At 48.4% G+C, this 17,883-nt stretch overlaps 2 protein-coding genes across 3 annotated transcripts in view; one reads left to right on the forward strand and one right to left on the reverse strand.

Annotated features, from left to right (window-relative positions):
- The window catches only part of LOC116494255 (prefoldin subunit 3), a 37,458-nt gene extending 35,738 nt beyond the window's left edge, over window positions 1–1,720 (forward strand). For both annotated transcript variants that reach the window (XM_032196019.1, XM_032196017.1), the window contains one exon: window positions 510–1,720. In XM_032196019.1, coding sequence (XP_032051910.1) covers window positions 510–580 — 71 coding nt within the window. In that variant the 3' untranslated portion in view covers window positions 581–1,720. The remainder of the gene's footprint in view (window positions 1–509) is intronic.
- A 1,159-nt stretch (window positions 1,721–2,879) lies between these two features.
- RAB39B (RAB39B, member RAS oncogene family) lies at window positions 2,880–10,436 on the reverse strand. Its single transcript, XM_032196134.1, has 2 exons — window positions 10,196–10,436; window positions 2,880–6,614 (listed from the first exon to the last, which is right to left on the reverse strand). The coding sequence occupies exons 1-2, from the start codon at window positions 10,408–10,410 to the stop codon at window positions 6,188–6,190; spliced, it is 642 nt and encodes a 213-aa protein (XP_032052025.1). The 5' UTR covers window positions 10,411–10,436; the 3' UTR covers window positions 2,880–6,187.
- Window positions 10,437–17,883: the final 7,447 nt, after the last annotated feature.

Raw genomic sequence — 17,883 nt, forward strand, 5'->3', positions numbered from 1 at the left:
ATTTGCAGGGGTGGAGGTGTACATGAAAGGTACCAGACAGGTAGTTACTCGTTTCCAGACGTGCTTTTATCTGGGACTGGCCGCCATTAGAATCCTGTAGCACTCCAAGAACTTTGTTTTAGCAGTGAACAAGGACACGGTTTTCAGCACTGTTGAGGGCTGGTGGCTGGGTGTACAAAGCTCGACTTTGTAGTTGGGTCCCTGCGAAACCTGCTGTGATGGTTGCAAGCCTGGGCTGGGAGTGGGCTGCAATGGTGGGTCAGCGCTGATGGCCAGGCAGCCGCCACTGCAAAGCAAAGTGACCCGTCCGTCTGTCCTTCCTTCCTTCCTTCCTGCAGTTACTGGTATTCCCATGTGTTACAGCTGTGCACCAACTCAGTTCTTTCACTGAGAGGTTTGTGTAGACTGCTATGCGTATGCAGTCTAGCCAGCTGTATAACCTGCTTTTTCCTTTTTCTCTTCTCTTTCATCTGAATGCATGTGCAGTTTCCTTAATTCCACACCCTCAGATATGGCTAGAGTTTATAATTGGGACGTAAAGAGAAGAAACAAGGAAGATCCTTCCAAAAACAAAGCATAGTTTTGCCAATTTTAAATGTGGTTTCAATTTGCAAATATTTTTTATTTAAACACCCCCAAAGTTCATTCTTAAGGGACTGAGTTACTTTAAGCATTTCAGTAAATGGTAAAATATATAAAAACTATGAGCACCATTTTATTTATTTGTAAACTCAAAATTTGGTTTCATGCATGCTTCATGAAATTACCAATTATTCGAAGACACCACGCGGTCCAGCAAAGGACGTAGTATTTTGATCAGACCAGTCTGTTCCAACTAAATTTCTACCTGGAAGTTTGTCTGAAAAGGTGGGGTGCGTGTATGGAACCGACTCTGACATTTTAGCAGGTTAAGGTAACGCAAGGGTTTACTTTTTCATCTCTGTGTGCAGCTGATAAAGTCAGCATGGGCTGGGAAGACATGCAGCTATATTGTTCTAGGAAGCAGGGAAAATACTGTCACGTCTTGGATTTTATTTCTGTCAGGTACTTTTTTGGCAGCATCAACCTACAAGCATTCCTGAATATACACTTTGGATAAACTTGGTTTTAATAATTATTTGTTAGTTAACTGCCTGTTAACTCTCAGCACTTTACATACAACCGTTTGCGACTTGTCTTCAGAGAAAAATGGTAAATGGAGCAAAGAGCACAAGCTATGTCAAGGCTGCAGGTGCTCTCGCCCTGTTCTTTTTCATACACATGCACACGCTGCTTACTTTTTGCAAGTGTCTTGAACCAGGACACAAAAATGCTGGCAGCCTGTAAGCACGAGAATCCCCATTTGCAATCCCTTAGACAAGATGTCCAGTTGAAATGTCTTAACACTCTCAGCCTCCTCGGTGGTGAAACCTGTATTAGAGAAGGGTGGTTGACTGCAGTCTGACTTCTGGTGTTAAAAGTGTTGGAATGTTTTTTTGGTTCTTATGAAGCCTTGCGAGATTGTTGCCTTTTACCTCTGCAGTATCTCTAAAATGAAATGCTCGTTGGTGATGTCAGTGGCTAATATTCACATTCTGTGACTAGGAATACAGGTTTCGCTGCAAAATAAATGCAAATGTTAACTGTTCAAACTTCATGTAAGAAACAATATACCTGTAAAGTTTTTGTACTTTTATTTCATGATATTAAAATAGTAAAACTAAGCAATTGTGGCAAACACTGGTTTTTGCGCATCTTTCTTTGTGGGAGAAAGTCACGAATTTGATGCACAATCTTTTGTAATGTTTCCTCTCTTAATTGCGGGCAGGGGAGTGAAAAATTTGGTTGAAGCAGCAGCAGGAAATGTAGCTGCTGAATACTGGACTGAAATGGGGGCTGTGAGTCAGCACATCTGAGTTGTGAACAGAAGCAATTGATCTGACAGCACCGTGGCTGTGGAAGAGTCAGAGCTGCAGGGATGGGAATAAAAGAGGTAAGTCCTCACTGCTGCTCACAAGTACACGTATGTACCTGGGCTTGGCTCATCCACATCTGTTTTTTCAGGGAGATGCTCTTTGTTCTGGTGTCTTTGACTAGAAGAGTTGAGTTGAAATCTTGAGTGTTACCTGACTAGCAGGGGTCTCTGCCCTTTGCTATGCTAGGCTGAAGCTGGGGCTGCTCACACTGTGGGCTTCTTCTCTCCCTTTCTTTTTAAGAGCATCAGCAATGACAGGAGAGGCAGCTGCAAACACGTCCTCATTTCTTTTGCAGTTTTCTCTTCTATTTGGACTAATGAGATCCCAACAGGCTGAAGCACTTCCCCTCCTCCCCCACTGCTGCTTCCCTCGCTGGTCCTATGGCAGCAATTGCTTTTCTTTGTTGTGCACAATGAAATGATGAGTTAAGCATTTATGCACTAGCTAAAAAAACCCGCCTGTGTGCAGCTCCCAATGACCTAATGCTGGTACTGGTGTGGGGGAGGTGGGCGGCATCAGAGCTGGAGTTGCTCAGCAGGGTCAAAACGTATCTGGCTGCGGGAGGAAGAAGTGAGATGGCTCAAAACTCTGGTTGGGGTGTAGGTTTTTTGTTTGCTTGATACCAAGTTAAAAATTTCACAAACAACTCTGGCTTCCATACAGCTGATCTGTCCAGTGCTGCCTTGTCCTTTGCTATTACGTTTTTGTTGGAGTACAAACAAGGGTTTTACTTAGGCTGCTACTTAGCTGCTATGTCCTGCCTGCTGAGAGACGCCTCCAGGAGAGACTACGGCTTTTTTGGGTAGTGCTGTAGGGAACAGGGTGTTGTTGGTTTCAGAATGGCCAGTGTTTCTAGAGTTGCATTGGTTCTCTCAGCACTGCAGCTGGCTGGTTTTGAAGATCTGATCAATAATGTATAGCAGATAGCATTGCAAAGATCGTGTTTATTGTTGAGCCAGTCAAATACCAGATTTTCAGTTAGGGTTGTTGTAGAGAAGTGGGACAGGTACTAGATAGCTTACTGGTAAGAATGGGAAGGGGGAAAGGAGGAAAAAAAAAAAAACACCCGAGTTTTTTCACAAGTTTAGAATTCACATTATCACAGTAACCATTTTGCTAAATACAAGCATATTTCCAGTCACATACAGACAGCTAAATACAGCATTATTTTCACATTTCGTTACAGTGCATAACAGAAAGCGAGGAAAGTGTATAGTATGCTTTTATTCTGGAGGTTCAGAGCAATTTCAACCTAACATGCAGATTGTTTTTAACATGTGGTAGAGACCACAAAGTTAGCTTTTTTTTTTTTTTTTTTTTTTTTTCCTTTTTTTGAAATTTTTGTCCTAGAGTAAAAGAGCTCCTGACCTTTATCCTGTGAAGGGTATGACCTTCTGGTTTCTCTAAATCCCTCTTGTACTAGAAGTCAAAGCATTAAAACCAGTTGTTAGAAAAGAATTCTGAGCATAGCCTGTAAGTTCATCTTAGAAAAAACATTCCAAATTTTGTACAGATGAATCTACATCTATATTTTAATAAGCTGTCTAGAAAATGCAAGGAATTAGAAAAAGATGTATATAATGATTTCTCTATCATTTAATATAACCATTTATTACCTCTAAGTAGTTAAGACTGCATACGTTTCCTTCTGTACTGTTCCTTGTCAGAATTATGATACTTGTATTTTTTAATTGAATATTTACTCTGAAGACCTGAAGGTACTCACTTAGGTTTTCTGGAATTTCTCTCTGGGAGCAAAAAGGCCCAGAGAGGGAGAAGGGGAATGTCCAAACCCATTAAATAAAATATTGGTCGCCTTGAGAAAAGTGATCTTTTCCCTGCTGGCCAGGTTCCTGCACAGAGGCTTACAGGATTTTACTATTGCTAAAACTCTGCTTGATCCAAGTTTTAACTGCCTTTAATGTAGAGCTCTGCCCTTCAGGACAGCTGCTACCCTCAGGTAGGCAACCTAGGACATACCTTGTGAATAGCCAGACCTTGAAAGAAGAGATTTAAAAAAAACGACCCTTTTGTACTTGTTTGTCCTTGCCTTTGTGAAAACAGGACTAACAGTCCCGGTCTGAGCAAACCTTGCGCTCTCCACTGGCGTCAGCAGAAGCTGAAGGTAGAGAGCCCATGGTAACCACGCTCCTGTGGTGCTCTGCATCAATCTTCTCCAGCTTTGCTTACCTAGAAAGAGATTTTGTAAAGAGGTTTTTTTTTTTCTATCTTCAGGGCACTCAACTTGACCAGCACTGAACCTGCCTGGAATTCAGTGGGCCTTAGTATGAGGTTTTCAATGTATTCGTAGCCTATTCAAGACTAAGCAGGGGGCCTCAGCAGTGACAAACTTTCTGAAAGGTGCTAGACCATCGCCACCCCTCCCTCAGTCTCATTTGCAACTGGTGCCCTCCCAGCAGGGCCCAGGAACTGGAATTCTATGAGAACATTAAAAAAAAAAAAATTAATTTTCAGGGTGGTTGGGTGGTTTGTTTTTCAGCTTAAATGCAGAAACCTTTTTAAAATTATTATTCATACAGACCAACCCAAGTGCTGCAAACTAGAACAGGTTCAAGGGAGACATAATCTGAACTCAACAGCAATCAAGACCCACACTTTCATTGATGGGGGTAGCTTAAAAATCTGTGACAATTATTTTCTTTTCTACTTAGAGGCCTAAAATCAAACACTAGCTGCTTCCTGTGGTTTCACCTAATCCCTCCCACCCATTAGTAGTCTGGTGTATAAAGCTTGCACACTGAAGTAAAAAAGTCACTATCATTTTGTTTGTTTTTAATAGATTGAACTTTGCTACAGGGGCCCAGTTACCCTGCTGCAGTTCAAAAGCTGGTTAAAACTTAGAGGAAGCAAAGCTCAAGTGGGGAACAGCATTCCCAGAAAACAGCCACCTACACAGAGCTTTTGTAACAACAGCTACCACCCACTATGACCAACCTGAGATGGATCCTCTTTTGTCAAATTAAAACATGGAGGAAAACAGATTTTACTCTTGAGCTTGTCGTGTGGCTTTCCTTTTCACCTGCTCGCACACTTCTGTTCTGTGCTCCTCCTTCCCCGTTCTAGTTCTCTTTGTCCACAGATGCCGAGAAAGAAAATGACACTTTAACAGCAGAAAGTAGTGATGGAAGCTGTTGCTTTCCATGCTATTTAACTTCTATAAAAGCAAATCTCACCTTTGAGGATGTCTGATACACCTGAGTTAAGCTTTTCAAGTTTGTTTGTTTCCCCCCCTCCTTTCCATTCCTCCTATTGGCCTTGGCTGGCAAGACACCCAAAATATCAGTACAGTGCTGTTGGCAAGACAGAAATGTTGGCGCGCCCCACCTGGACACCACATTCCAGCCTTAAAACCCAGCATCTGAGCACGTGGGTCTCTCTTTATGCTCCTGACCACGTAACTCTACTGGAAAGCCCTGAACTCGGGGTACGTTCAGGGTACATACCTAGGCAATAAATATTTTTAAAATGCACTGAATAATTTACTACTGGAGCAGGCATTGCCACTTGCAATCCCAGTTCAGCACAGCAAGAAAAGCACTATTGAAGAGGTCCTTTGAATTTTCATTATCAATAAAATAACTATTTTCCTCTTGAAATTCCACAGAATAGTCTTTACTATTTAACTACGTTCAAGAACGTAAGGAGAGGAAAAAAAAAAGTAAAAAAAAAAGTGTGCATACCATGTCAGTAAACTTCTCTTGTGGTGTTGGCCTTATGAGGAAATGGTACCCGTGCTGCCTTTACACCTTTCTGGTAATAAGCAGCTGAGACAAACTAAGCTGTCCTCTTTCTTTCTTTCTCTCTGTCTGCCAGTTTGTCAGACTCCTACACTAGCTGTACTGTGGCTTCAATACCCAGCGCAGAGCTATAGAGTTACTTAAAACAGGCCATGTACAGTACCCTGGCATGTGCCAGCCCATTCAGAGCTGCTTACGTACTCTCTGTGTCCTGCTGCTGCCCCTCATTTCTGCTGCCTGTCTCCTTACAACATCTGCATGCACCCTCGCTCACTCGCCGTTTGGTTTGTAACCCCTGGTTCTGGAAGGTTAGATGGAACAGAACATCGCTCTCCTGGGGCTGTCCTCGCGTCCAAAACAAGGTGGGAGGCTGTTCACAACCGGAGTGTCGCTCTCCCTTCTGTCACACCGAGTTCACTTAGTAAAGTACATTTGGTTAGTAGAGTTCATCACCACTTTTCTCGCTAGAAGAGCTCAGCACAAGCACCGCCTATCTGATTTCACCACTTCTTCTGAAGAGTGCACTACATTTGGGACAAACCCGCTCTTTACCCCTTCCCATCCCTCCTGGATCGAAATTTCCCCCCTTTTAACAAGCTCGTATATATCTCGAGTCAGATCAGTGAAGGCCTTCTCCACGTTAATGGCATCCCGAGCAGAGGTCTCAATGTACTTCATACCATAAGCAGCAGCCAGTTTCTCAGCCTCGTGCCTGGTGACCTGCCGCTGCGTGTCAAGGTCACACTTGTGACCTACCAAAACAAAGACGATCTGGTAGGGCTGGACGTGCACCTTGGTCTCTTCTAGCCACTCGTGGACGTTCTGGAAGGACCTGCGGTTTGTAATGTCAAAGAGGAGGAGTCCACCAACCGAGTTCCTGTAGTAGGCTCTGGTGATGGACCTGGAAAAGCATGAGCCACAAGAAACACGTGAGTCACAGCTGGCTGGGAGAAAAGGCACAGCAAGTTTTGTGTGTGTTTTTTTTTTTGCTCATTTCTCTGGTTATTTTTGTTTTCGTAACCTAAACGTGGCACTTCTGAACGTTTGTCTGCGCTTTAGAAAGCAGCATTACTGCCACCTTGTCTGCCCTGCAGGCTAGAGGACAGAGAATGCCATTCAGGTCATGTCTTACTGCTTCGGCTTGTGCTCTGGAGATCTTGTCATTCAAAACGCTAACCAGTTTTGGCTTAAAAACATCATCCTTGGGCAACCACTCCACTGATAAATTACTGCTCTGTTCAGAACATCCCCGTACAGCATTTTTGGCCTCTCCTGTCTATCGAGGCTTTCCATCTGCTCTTTGCCATTAATCGAATGAGCCCCCCCGCCATCTGATCTCCATCCCTGGATCGGTTTGGCTGACCCATCGGTTCAGCAGCACTGTAACAACTCAAAGGGTTTAGCTGGACCAAACACCCGCGGATAGGAATATAAAAGGCAAGGAGGGAAGCCACAGAGTCTGAAGGCACCCCATGGAGCTGCACACCCCGCATCCACCCAGGGCCTTGGCACACGCACACAGACATCCACCCGGTGCCTCCTGCCCCTTGTCAAGCTGCCGGGACGCACGACCCCAGCTAACGCCAACAGGAGCAGCCAGGTTGGTCCCCCACGTAACAGCAAGCTGATACAACAGCTTCCAAGGGGAATCTGCATTAGTGTTGGTCTTGTTCTTCCCAAATCCTGAAAATGTTGAACAGTAACAGAAGCCCCCCAAACCCCAGGCTGAGAGCTGGAGAGCATCTTCCACGATTCTTCAATGCAGCCAGAAGCACCGTGCCAGCAGCTAACAGGGCTACAAAGAATGCAGTTCAACAACTGCTACACGTGGGAAAAGCAAGATGCTGTAAACCTGGTGTTTCTGCAAAGTCATGGATTAGTTCTAAATCCAGAAGCACTGATCGATTTCAGTCCCTGGAGGAATTTGCACTGGGACATGAACTTTTCTTGCTGGGAAGGTGTAAGCACTGCTGCAGTTTTACCTTGGGACAAGTCTTCTTCAATCATTCAAGACTCTTGTTAGAGGTTGTTCTGTCCCACAATGTGCATAGCTAGTGAAACTGCCCCAAAAAGGACTGGTTGGCTTTTTCAAGGTTTGCTTTATCAACAGACATGCAATGAATGAAAATCCACAGCCAAAATTGAAGAAAGCCAGAAATGGGGAAAAAAAATGAGAGTTGGCTGCGCTTGGACAACTTCTTCCTCTCCGTTATCTGGCCCAGGGCCAACAGCAGCTCTGCACATTTGGAACCGAGGGGATTAGATCTGCCTTTTGCTATCCAGCCAGCTGCAAGCAGATACTGGTGCTCTGAATCCCGCCCCCCACCACTGTCACAGGCATTTCTGCTTCTCCCTTGCGTTCAGCGCATCAGCCCTGGCTGCTCCTGCCAGCATCACCGATGCCTCAGGTACTCCTGAAAGACATGACAGGATCTAAGCTGAACGCTGCGTTGAGGTAAAACTAGGTGAAGGTCTCAGTGCCTTTTCTTAAAGCCTTTTCCACAGGCTTTCCCTTACTGAGCCGCAGGAGGCGAGCTACGCTGCCTTCACACTGCCTGTCACTGCGCAGCTCCCTCCCAGACCCCTACCCAGCTCCTGCCACCCCTCACCCCACCACGCTCGCACCGCAGCCGAGCAGTGGGGCTACTCGCACCTATTTTAACCAAATTTTAACAGAAAAGTATTGCCTCTGTGTGGGAAGCCTCCTCTGCTCTGCTGTGTACTCGTGGTGGGGCTCCTGTACCTGGGGTCCTCTGCTGTCTGTTCGAGTCTTTCCCTCTCAGCCAAGGGAGAGCTGCCAGCTGGAGGGAAGCAGCTCTTCTGTAGGTGGTGGTACACATTCCCAGCGGGTGAGGGCTGCACATGCTTCTGCTTTTGTTAGCATTACACAACATCACGTTTCAGACAAGAAAGTGGAGTGTCTGAGCAACCCAAGGTGGGCAAAACCTCCTGGATCCAGGAAGAAACGGACCCTGCTCTTCGACAGCTCCAGAACAGCCTCAGCGCTGCCCCAAAGAGCAAGGTGTTGGGGCTGATCCGGCCAAACAGCGAGGCACATGCTTAACCACAATTTAAGCCTTATTGACAGTGAGACAACTCGCAACAGGGGTCAGGAAGAGCAAAAACATAGCACAGATGCAGACTAGCAAATGCCAACAAGGTGTCTTCAAGATAATGTCTTCAAGATAACTACAGTGGTTTCTTTCTTGTGGGACAGCCCTTAAGGTAGTGCAGAGCAGGCTAGAAATGCTAAAAATTGAGAGCTCTGTGAAAAGGGGGAGGTTATTCTGAAGAATTTCCTTCTCAAGAGCTTTCCTGCACTATGACAAAAAAGTTTTAAGGGTTCCGGAGAGCACGTGCACCACCATGCTTTTTGCCTATGCCCAGAAGTCTGAGAGGCTTCTGCTTATCCCCCCAAAAGCTGTATTTTGCCTTGTGACAAGAAAAACAGCCTGCAGAAGAAGCGCAGGAGCTTCAAGGGGCACGATTTCTCACAGGGTTAATGATGACTTGAAAGAGATAAACACAGAACAGATTTTTTTTGCCCAACTTTGTCATAGTTCACAGTCTACCAGGAAGGCAGCTAGGTTTGCTCACTTCGCTCTGGCCTTTCACACCGGGAATTTAAGTCTGCACTTTGGTGAGGGCCTTCCAAAGCGGCAGAGTGCCTGGTTTTGTGTCCGTCACTGCTCCTGCCCCTTACGCTCTTTCTGCTGAATGCTGCTGCCCGGCGCAGCCTGCCCTTGTGCTGAAGGTCGCCTGCTCATCGTGCTTACGACCTGCAGCCAGGCTGGGTCAAGCACCAGCACGAAGGGTAAGCAGCCTCCAGGGCCCCGAACCTCCTGGCATTTTGGAGAAAGTGAACTGAAGCCATCTGACAGCTTCTGCTCCTCGCAGCGCAGGCACGAGCACTGGTCGGCACAGGGCCGTGTTTTCTGAAGACCTGAAGCTGGGATCTGACGCAACGGAGCGCCACAGCAGCATAAAGCACCAGCCCCGAGCCCGAGGGACCAGACAAAAAAACCTGTCCCTGCGTAGGGCCCGAGCACGGCACAGCCCGGGCCAGGCGCCAGCACCACAGATGCGAGCGAAGGCTGCGGGGCGGGGGCAGGGCAGGGCAGGGCAGGGGTCGTTTCTTCAATGAAGGCAGCGAAGCTGCGCAGGGCCTGGGGGCACGGCGAGTGCTTCCGGAGGGAGCATCCCCAAAAGGGCTGCTGAGGGTCAGAGATGCGCGACAAACACCGCCCAGGGCGGGCTCGCAGCCCTGCTGAGCCGGCACAGCCCGAGCAGGGCTCGTCCGGGGGCAAATCTGCCGGAGCGGCCCCCGGCACTGCCCCTGCCCCAGGGCACCCACCCGCGGCCACGCACGGCCAAACGAGCCGGGGCACGGCAGCGCCGAGGGCCCAGGCGAGGCAACCCACGGCGAGGGCTGCGGCCGCTCCTTTGTCTCGCCCGCCGGCCCCGGCCCGCCCCGCCGCTCACCGGAACCGCTCCTGGCCGGCCGTGTCCCAGATCTGCAGCTTGATCCGCTTGCCCGGCTCGATCTCCACCAGCCTGGAGAAGAAATCCACGCCCACCGTGGGGTCGGAGATCTGGGCGAAGCGCCCCTCGGTGAAGCGGCGGATGAGGCAGGACTTGCCCACGGTGGAGTCGCCGATGACGATCAGGCGGAACTGGTAGAGCCAGATGGCCTCCATGCTGCCGCCGCCCGCCTCAGCGCCCGCACCGCCGCCGCCGCCGCCGCCGCGCCGCCTCCTCCGAGCCGCCCATGCCCGGCCCGGGGGCGGCCGCCGCCGCCTCGCCGCTCAGGCGGGCCCCGTGGCGCGGCCCGGCCCGGCCCTGCCCGCTGCTGCCGCCGGGCTGCGCTGTAATGGCGGCCGCGCCGCAGCGCAGCGCCGGGAGGAGCCGCCGGGCCCCGACCGCCGCCGCCGCCGCCGCCGCCGCGGGAGCCGGGCGGGGCGGAGCGGGGCGGGACCGTGAGGGGAGGCCGAGGGCGGGCAGCGCTGAGGGGAGCCCGGGCTGAGGGGAGCGGGGTGCGGGCGGACCCCGAATGGAGGGGGGGGGGCGCAGGGCCGGGGCTGCCGCTGCCGAGCTCTCCCCAGCGCCTGAGGGAGCGGAGCGCGGTGCGCGGCGCCTCTGCCCCCACCCCGCCTCTCGGTAGGGCCCTCAGCGGCCGGCAGGGGGGCGGTGTGTGAGTAACGGGCTGACGAAACGCAGCGCGCACGGAGCTGCATCGTGTGTACATGCGTGATGCACGCAGAGCCTCACCCCTGACAACACCTGCACCGTCAGTACCACAACGCCACAGAGCTTCAGTCCGTTTTGCCTCGCTCTGTGCAGCCGTGCTCAGGCCTGTGCACTGCTCAGGAACCCGACAGCAGCACCCGCAGCGCTGTCTGCCATCACGCAGCGTTTCCACACATCCCCAGGCACCCCCCAGCTCTAACGCCCCAAATGTGCCTCAGACCCCGAGATCTCGGCCACAGGCAGCGCTCGGCACGTCCCGAGCAGCAGCGGTGCCGTGCTCGGGGGGTACGGCCCAGCTCCAGCTTCTTGGGCGCCTCCAAAGCAGAGCTGTGGTCTCTGGAAGGGAAAACGTTCACACGTAATTATTAAAAATCTTGACTATGTTGTGTGTATTAAGTTAAATAAGCATCAAACTTTATTATTATTTAGGAAACATGTTTTTTAACAAGTTTATTTCATTCAAGAGCCCTGCCTGCATGACCACTATTGAAATAAACGCATTCGCAGTGACTGTTATACTTCTTTAATCCTCAAAAAAGGGCATTTGTATAGGTATGAGGTAGTTAGCCAGCCTGCAAATTGGACGAGGACATCAGAGAGACCGCTTCAAGGCTTGGGGAAAAATGGCAAGGAACGTTTTCCTTGAAATATGGTACATTTATTAAAAAACAACCAACCCAAAAGATCCTATTTTACAGTACCTAAGGACAGGAAAGAAAACTGATGAAGCAATCTGCACAGCAACAGAAAAAATATTAAACCTATAAATCCAAGTTACCAGTACATTAACCAGTGACTCATTGCCAGCACGGCTTTGTGGGGATCTGTTGCATTTAGCTGTATGATTTCTGAGCATTGGATGCCCATTACTTCAAGCCCACAACAAATTGTGGTTTCTCTGAACCCTTTTCCTTTCGCTCCTCCTCCCCACACACTCACCACCTCCCCGGTCCGTTTCTCTGACAGGTTTCAGTGTGGTTTCTCTTCAGATCCGGCGGCTGTTTTTTGGCAGTTTCTGGTGGCAGGAGGGGACCCCAGGAGGGGACACCCATCCAGACAGGGGGTTCTGGAGGACTCTGGGCTCAGCTGCGCTGCTGCAGCATGAGCCCTGACGGGGAGCAGCTGAAGGGCCCTGAGTTTCCCCAGGCTGCGAGGAGCCAGGGAGGGCACAGATGGGTGGGATGGCGCCCGGCAGATCTAGATCCCAGTTGGATCTAGAGGAAAAACCTTGGCACTCGCAGAGCATCAGGGACCCGTTTTCCCAGCAAATAAACCCCCAGGATCCCATGACGCAGATGGTACTTTCACCTCCTCTACCACACGTGTATAGATGAACACCCGCTGCGTGAGCAGGCAGCCACGAGATTAATGGGCAGCAACAGGGCAGGTAGGAGCAAACGGGATCCTGGGAGAGCCGTCGTTCTGGTACTATTTTAGAAAATGGAAAATCTGGTGTCTGGAAGGGAGAGTAACCTAGATTTGATGCTAAAGCGGTTTTATTGGCAGGGACAGGACGGTGAGTGCCACTAGTGCTGGGGGAAAGCTGCCTGAAACAACCGCAGCACAGGGAGGGCATGTCTGGCCCCACAGTGGTGGGGCTGAAAGTCAGACCCTGCCCCAGGACTCCAGCACTGCCAACCAAAGATCCTTCCCTCTGAATATTTTGCTGTTTGGTTGTAGTTTATTCTCTCCCCAAAACCTGCTGGTGCCCTTTGTACCTCTTGGTTTTCAGCTGGAGATCGAAGCTGTCTCCAAGCCGATGGCAGCACTACGAGGAGGAGAGTGCATCAGCACCACACACACTATGCAATTTTAATGCCCTTTCAGTTTCCAAGGCTACAAAACACACAATCAATCAGCTGTCCCTCGCTGCGGGGCTGCCTGCACAGGAGCCGTGCAGGACAGCCCCAGCCTGTGCCCACCCTGCATGGGGCAGTGTGCGAGCGAGGCACCCAAAAGCACAGGCAGACGTCCCCTGGCCCTCGGGGGTTTTTATCTCCCAGCCCCGCTCAGCACCAATGAGATAAACTGCACCCAAGGGGAGCCCCGGGAGCACATGACACCAAACAGGCCAGGCCAGGCACTTACGAGAGTTACAGGTCACAACGGGGCTGGCTCACAACAGCAATTTATTAGCTAGTTCCAAACAAACAGCCCTGGAAAATTAGGCATGCCCAGGAGATGTGACATCAAGACAGATTGCACCACTGACAGGGACATGATGGTACCCCTGACCTGCTAGCTCCTGTGTGCCCCTGTAAAACCTGGGGCAGAGGGAAAGTAGTAAGCAAATTAATGTTTCTTATTTATAGGATGCTCACAGTTAGTCTGGGTGGTGCAGACAAGTGTAAAGCCAAGGGCACTACACGGTGCTTAGGAACTGACAGCCATGCTGACAGCAGGCACGGGGAGCATAATTTAGGACTTTGTGACAAGGTGACAGCCCTAAATCCAACAAGAGTAGCCTGGGGAAAGCACAGGCAGGGCTGATCACCAAGAGCCACAGGATGATGCCTCTGTCCCTCGGCTTTTGGCTGGGCTGAGGGGCCTGTTGCACTGGTCGACTTCTGTGGCAGAGCAGCAGGTGGGATCACACCAGAAACAGTCGAGCAGACGCAGGCTGAGTGCTGTGAAATAACCAGAGGTGCATGCAGGACTCAGCCTCCAGCACCAGCAGCTTGTGCAAGGAGCAAGCTTTGGCTGGGTTTTTGAAGAGACGTAAAACATTTTCAGAAGGTTTCCCTGGTAGAATAAATTAAAAGTCGGCTCACTACCATGGGATGGGTTAATCCAGATGCACTTCCCAGTGTCCGATTTCAGATTACAATCACATTAAAATGGGCATGGGTGGGCTAGTCGAAAAAGGGGGGGCTCCCATCTAAAGATCATTAAGTCTGCCTGAGGCTGGCTGAATCCAAAAACAGATCCTCCACTGGGAATATTATGTCTCTGTAGCTGTTCAGGTCTTCCTAGGAAGGGAACAGGATCTGCTTAGAGCAAATAGAAACCATTACAATCACGATAAATTAGTAATGGTGAGTAGGAGAGAGAGGAGGAGAGGAGAAGAGGTTATTGTGATTTTTCTTCCTACAGAGTGGGTGTCTAAGCTACTGACATTACCAGAACACAGCTCCCTAGCTGCCCCTCTGAGCCCAGTGCTCAGGGTGCTTGCTTACAGCTCAAGAGCTACTTGGGATTGTTTGCAACTAGCGGGATGGCATTATGGGTTGTTAGATGCATGAGATCTGATTTCGGTTCCTACTGGTAGCACCTCAAGTTTAATGACAGCACAGGCAGCTTTGTACAGTAAGAAAAGGCAAAGCATGCTGGTATTTGAGCTGCTCCATGCCTCTAAACCCAAGCCTTTTTTTTTTTTTTTTTTTTTTTTTTTTTTTAAATCAGAAACTGCAAAGCTTGCTGAAGACTAATTGTAGGGGTCTTTCAGGTACTGCAGGGGGTAGGACTGTGGCTTTGTGGAGTTACACATTTTGCATTGTGTACAATAAAGGCCACCAAGTAATTCACTAAATCCTGACTGCAGCCCTGGCAAAAAATCTGACAACTGAGCAGTGGGGAACTGCCTTCATCCTCAGGCCTCCTTCCTTTCCTCCTAGGGCAATCTATCAAAGCAGGGCTGGTTTAGCTAACTTTGGTCCACACTGGAGCCTGGATTGCCACAGCCCAGGGACAAGTCCAGCCATAATATGATTTTACAGCATTTTAAAGAGCAAGTATCTGCCTGCTTAAGCACGCCACAACTGCCAGCCCATCTCCAGCAGGACTGCCAGCTGGAGTCCTCTGGGCACAAACCCGGTGTGACGAGCAAACCTTGCAAGCTCAGCCCCTGCTCCCACTAGCGTTTTTACACCCCTGCTAGGACGATGCTGCGCCTGCTAACATCTTCACCTAACTTCATTCAGATTTTACTATCTGACAGGAGGAGTTTCTGTGGATTGACAGGGAAATTAATGCAAAATAAAAGGGAGGTTGGTCTAGGGCTGCTGAACTCCTGTAGGCCTACTGGTGGAGACATTTCCAGCTCTCCACGCCTGTCACTCCCCAGAAGAAAGCCATTGACAGTGAGTTCTCCATGGCCCTCCTGGAGGCTGAGGCTCAGTTTTGCACCATTCTGAGATGGCCCAGCACCCTCCAGACCAACCCATTCAGAAGGGTGGGAGAAGCTGGCAAAAACCCCAAAGGTAGGAATGGGCACCCTCATGTCACCTGCTCTTGCTCAAAACCTCATTGCAAATCAGTCCTCTTCTGCTCACAGCAGAGCAGGAGCTGGCACTGCAATACAAAACACACTCAAAGCCCCCCTGCGGCCCCACAGACTTCACCCAGACCCTCACTGGGACAGCTGCTCCTTGTGGCAGAGCCTCCCATAAAAGCGCACCCCCTGGAAAGAAGTGGCAGATCCTCCTGGCAGATCCCACGGGAAGGGATTTCTATCTTGGGAACTTCCCACATGTCAGTAAGATCCTGTGCAGCAGCAGCACTGCTGAGACAGCAGCACGGTTCCAGCAACAAATACCTTATGGCATCTCTGCAAACGCGCTTTTGCAGGGTGCTTTACAGTGAGTTTCACAATGTCTTGAGAAAATCTTCACGGCAACACCGAGGGGCATCTCCTCCTGGGCATCTGTTTTAACAATAACAGCAGACAACTAGGACATCTGAGGGGCGGAAAATAGGCAGGTGAAAAAAAAAAAAAAAAAAAAAAAAGGATCCAGCTATGAAAGCTACAGCAAGTACAAAACAGCCAAACAAAACCAACCAACCAACCTGGTGCTGAATATGAACGCTCTTATCAGGAACCAGTGTATTTATTTATTCATTTTTTCATAAACCGGTCTATTTGATACATTTCTAAGTTAACAAGCTTTCAAAAATACAGCATTTCATATTTTGATAGATATTATCACATGGGTTCATTTAGCCAGCATCATTTTCTCCTCGAATCACCACAACTTATTTTTTCCTGCCTTGGTGAAGGATAAAGCTGAGCAAATATTTAGTAATGGATAATTAATTCAACCACTTATTTTCCATCTCCTCTGAGACACTCATTCACTGGATATTGTTCAAGATTCAGCAATTCTTTCTTTCTCTTCTTTAGTTTCTGAACTACATGTATTTTTGGGTAGTTTCTGATACCTGTAATATGTACAGTTTCAACTGGATGTACTCCACATATTATATTTGCCTGAGTAGACAGAAATACTCCCAGAATCTTGCCTTCTCTTATTTTCTTGCTTGTAAAGATCTCCAAGAAAAAGTTGTATAGATAAGGCATAAGCTCAAAAGCAGCACATGTAGTCTCAGATGCAGAACATGTATGGAAAGCAGTTGCCCACCTCTACTGTAGTCACAGATTTTTGTTTTATTTTCAGCAGATAGTGCCTAAGGGTACCAGCCTGCAACCCTTCAGCCTACTCACTCCTTGGGGTTACTTCTGCATCCAGCAAGAGATCGGTGACAGCAGGACATGGCACCACGACTTAGATGTTGGCATCAGCACAGATTCCTGCTGGTACCTGCATGCTCACGTTCAGGGAAATGAGTCTTAAAACAAATTTACTATAAGCATTGAGTCTTGCCTTCTTATGAAACTTTGCTGAACCTATTCTGCAATGAACTAGTAAATACAGCCAGAAAGCCACGTAGAAACAGGCTGTTACCCTTATATTCACAAGCTCCTCCACTCCTGCACATCACTGACAATAAAAGTGCCTAATTTTATTTTATTTTTTTTCCTGATAAAGTGCTTTCTGCATAGTAAGTGAAACACATATGACATGGGAAATTTTACTCCCTCAGCTTCAGCTGTGTTACAAATGTGTATGTGGTTTGGCAGTGTAATCTTTTACTCTGATAAACCACTAAATGCCAAAGAAAGCTCCTTAAGTTAATCAGGGCTTTATTTAAATAAACAAGCTAGCGAAAGATTAACAAAAACCCTCAATGAAATCTGAATACAGAAGTAGTTTGTTCACAGAGTTCTCAGCCAACTTCATAAAAGCAACTACTCTGGGATGAAAGTGGCCCACTGACATCCTTTTTCTCCCTTTATTGGCAACACTAGTGAAAGAGATGCTAATGTTCTGAAACACAAAACAAACACTTCCAGCTCCATTTCTGTAAACAGCAGTGTTGGCAACATCATCACAACCGCGTGTGCTAATAGTGCACATGAGGAGGAGGAGGAGCAGGCACGATGACTCCATTTTTGCAACGATGAGCAGTCGAAGGAGCCTCTGGAGAGAGATCTGGACCTGCCTGAGCCAAAGCCCCTGGTATTACCAACCACATCTGCAGCCACAGCAGAAATCTCCCTGGGAGGAAGGCTGCAGGACAAGGAAGAGTCTGGGGTGAGAGCAGCAGTCCCGCAGGTAACTCCTTTGCACCAAGCCAACCACTCCAACAAGCAGGCCTCCTCGTCGAAATTAAGTCATATTTATGCATCAATATTCACATGTTCAGCACCTAAACAGGTAAAGCTAATCCTTTAAAAACTCTTACCCATGGCCCCAAATTGCTATTTTATCCCACAAAGGTAATAAATGACCAAATCTTGGTAAACAAATTATGCCAGGCTAGAGCCCATACGAAGTATCTTTGGGTTGACACGCTATGTATGCATATGAGGTCCTTCATTAGGCTAGTCATTAATTAATTCTGTTGCTGTACAGACTTTCTGTTAGTGCTTTCATTACTATAACCAGTACATTTTCAAGTTTTATATTTTTCCAATTGCATAACCATATTTTTTTCCACTAAAGCTGCTAGTTATCTCCCAAATGTCTTCATTTCATGAAAAAGTCTTGTCACTTCAACCATACATATTTTCTTCCATTTATTTAGAACCATCTTTGTGAAGCTGAAAATTAATCCTGTTTGAGTTTAAAAATAAAATCAATACA

Source organism: Aythya fuligula, chromosome 13 (assembly GCF_009819795.1).
Source record: "Aythya fuligula isolate bAytFul2 chromosome 13, bAytFul2.pri, whole genome shotgun sequence".
Taxonomy (NCBI): Eukaryota; Metazoa; Chordata; class Aves; order Anseriformes; family Anatidae; genus Aythya; species Aythya fuligula.

Bases quoted from the DNA above. Each gene is read 5' to 3' on its own strand.
- RAB39B (XM_032196134.1), bottom strand. From the start codon at position 10,410: ATGGAGGCCATCTGGCTCTACCAGTTCCGCCTGATCGTCATCGGCGAC. The intron at 6,615-10,195 runs GTGAGCGGCGGG...ATGCTTTTCCAG, and splicing joins GCCGGCCAGGAGCGGTTCCG to GTCCATCACCAGAGCCTACT.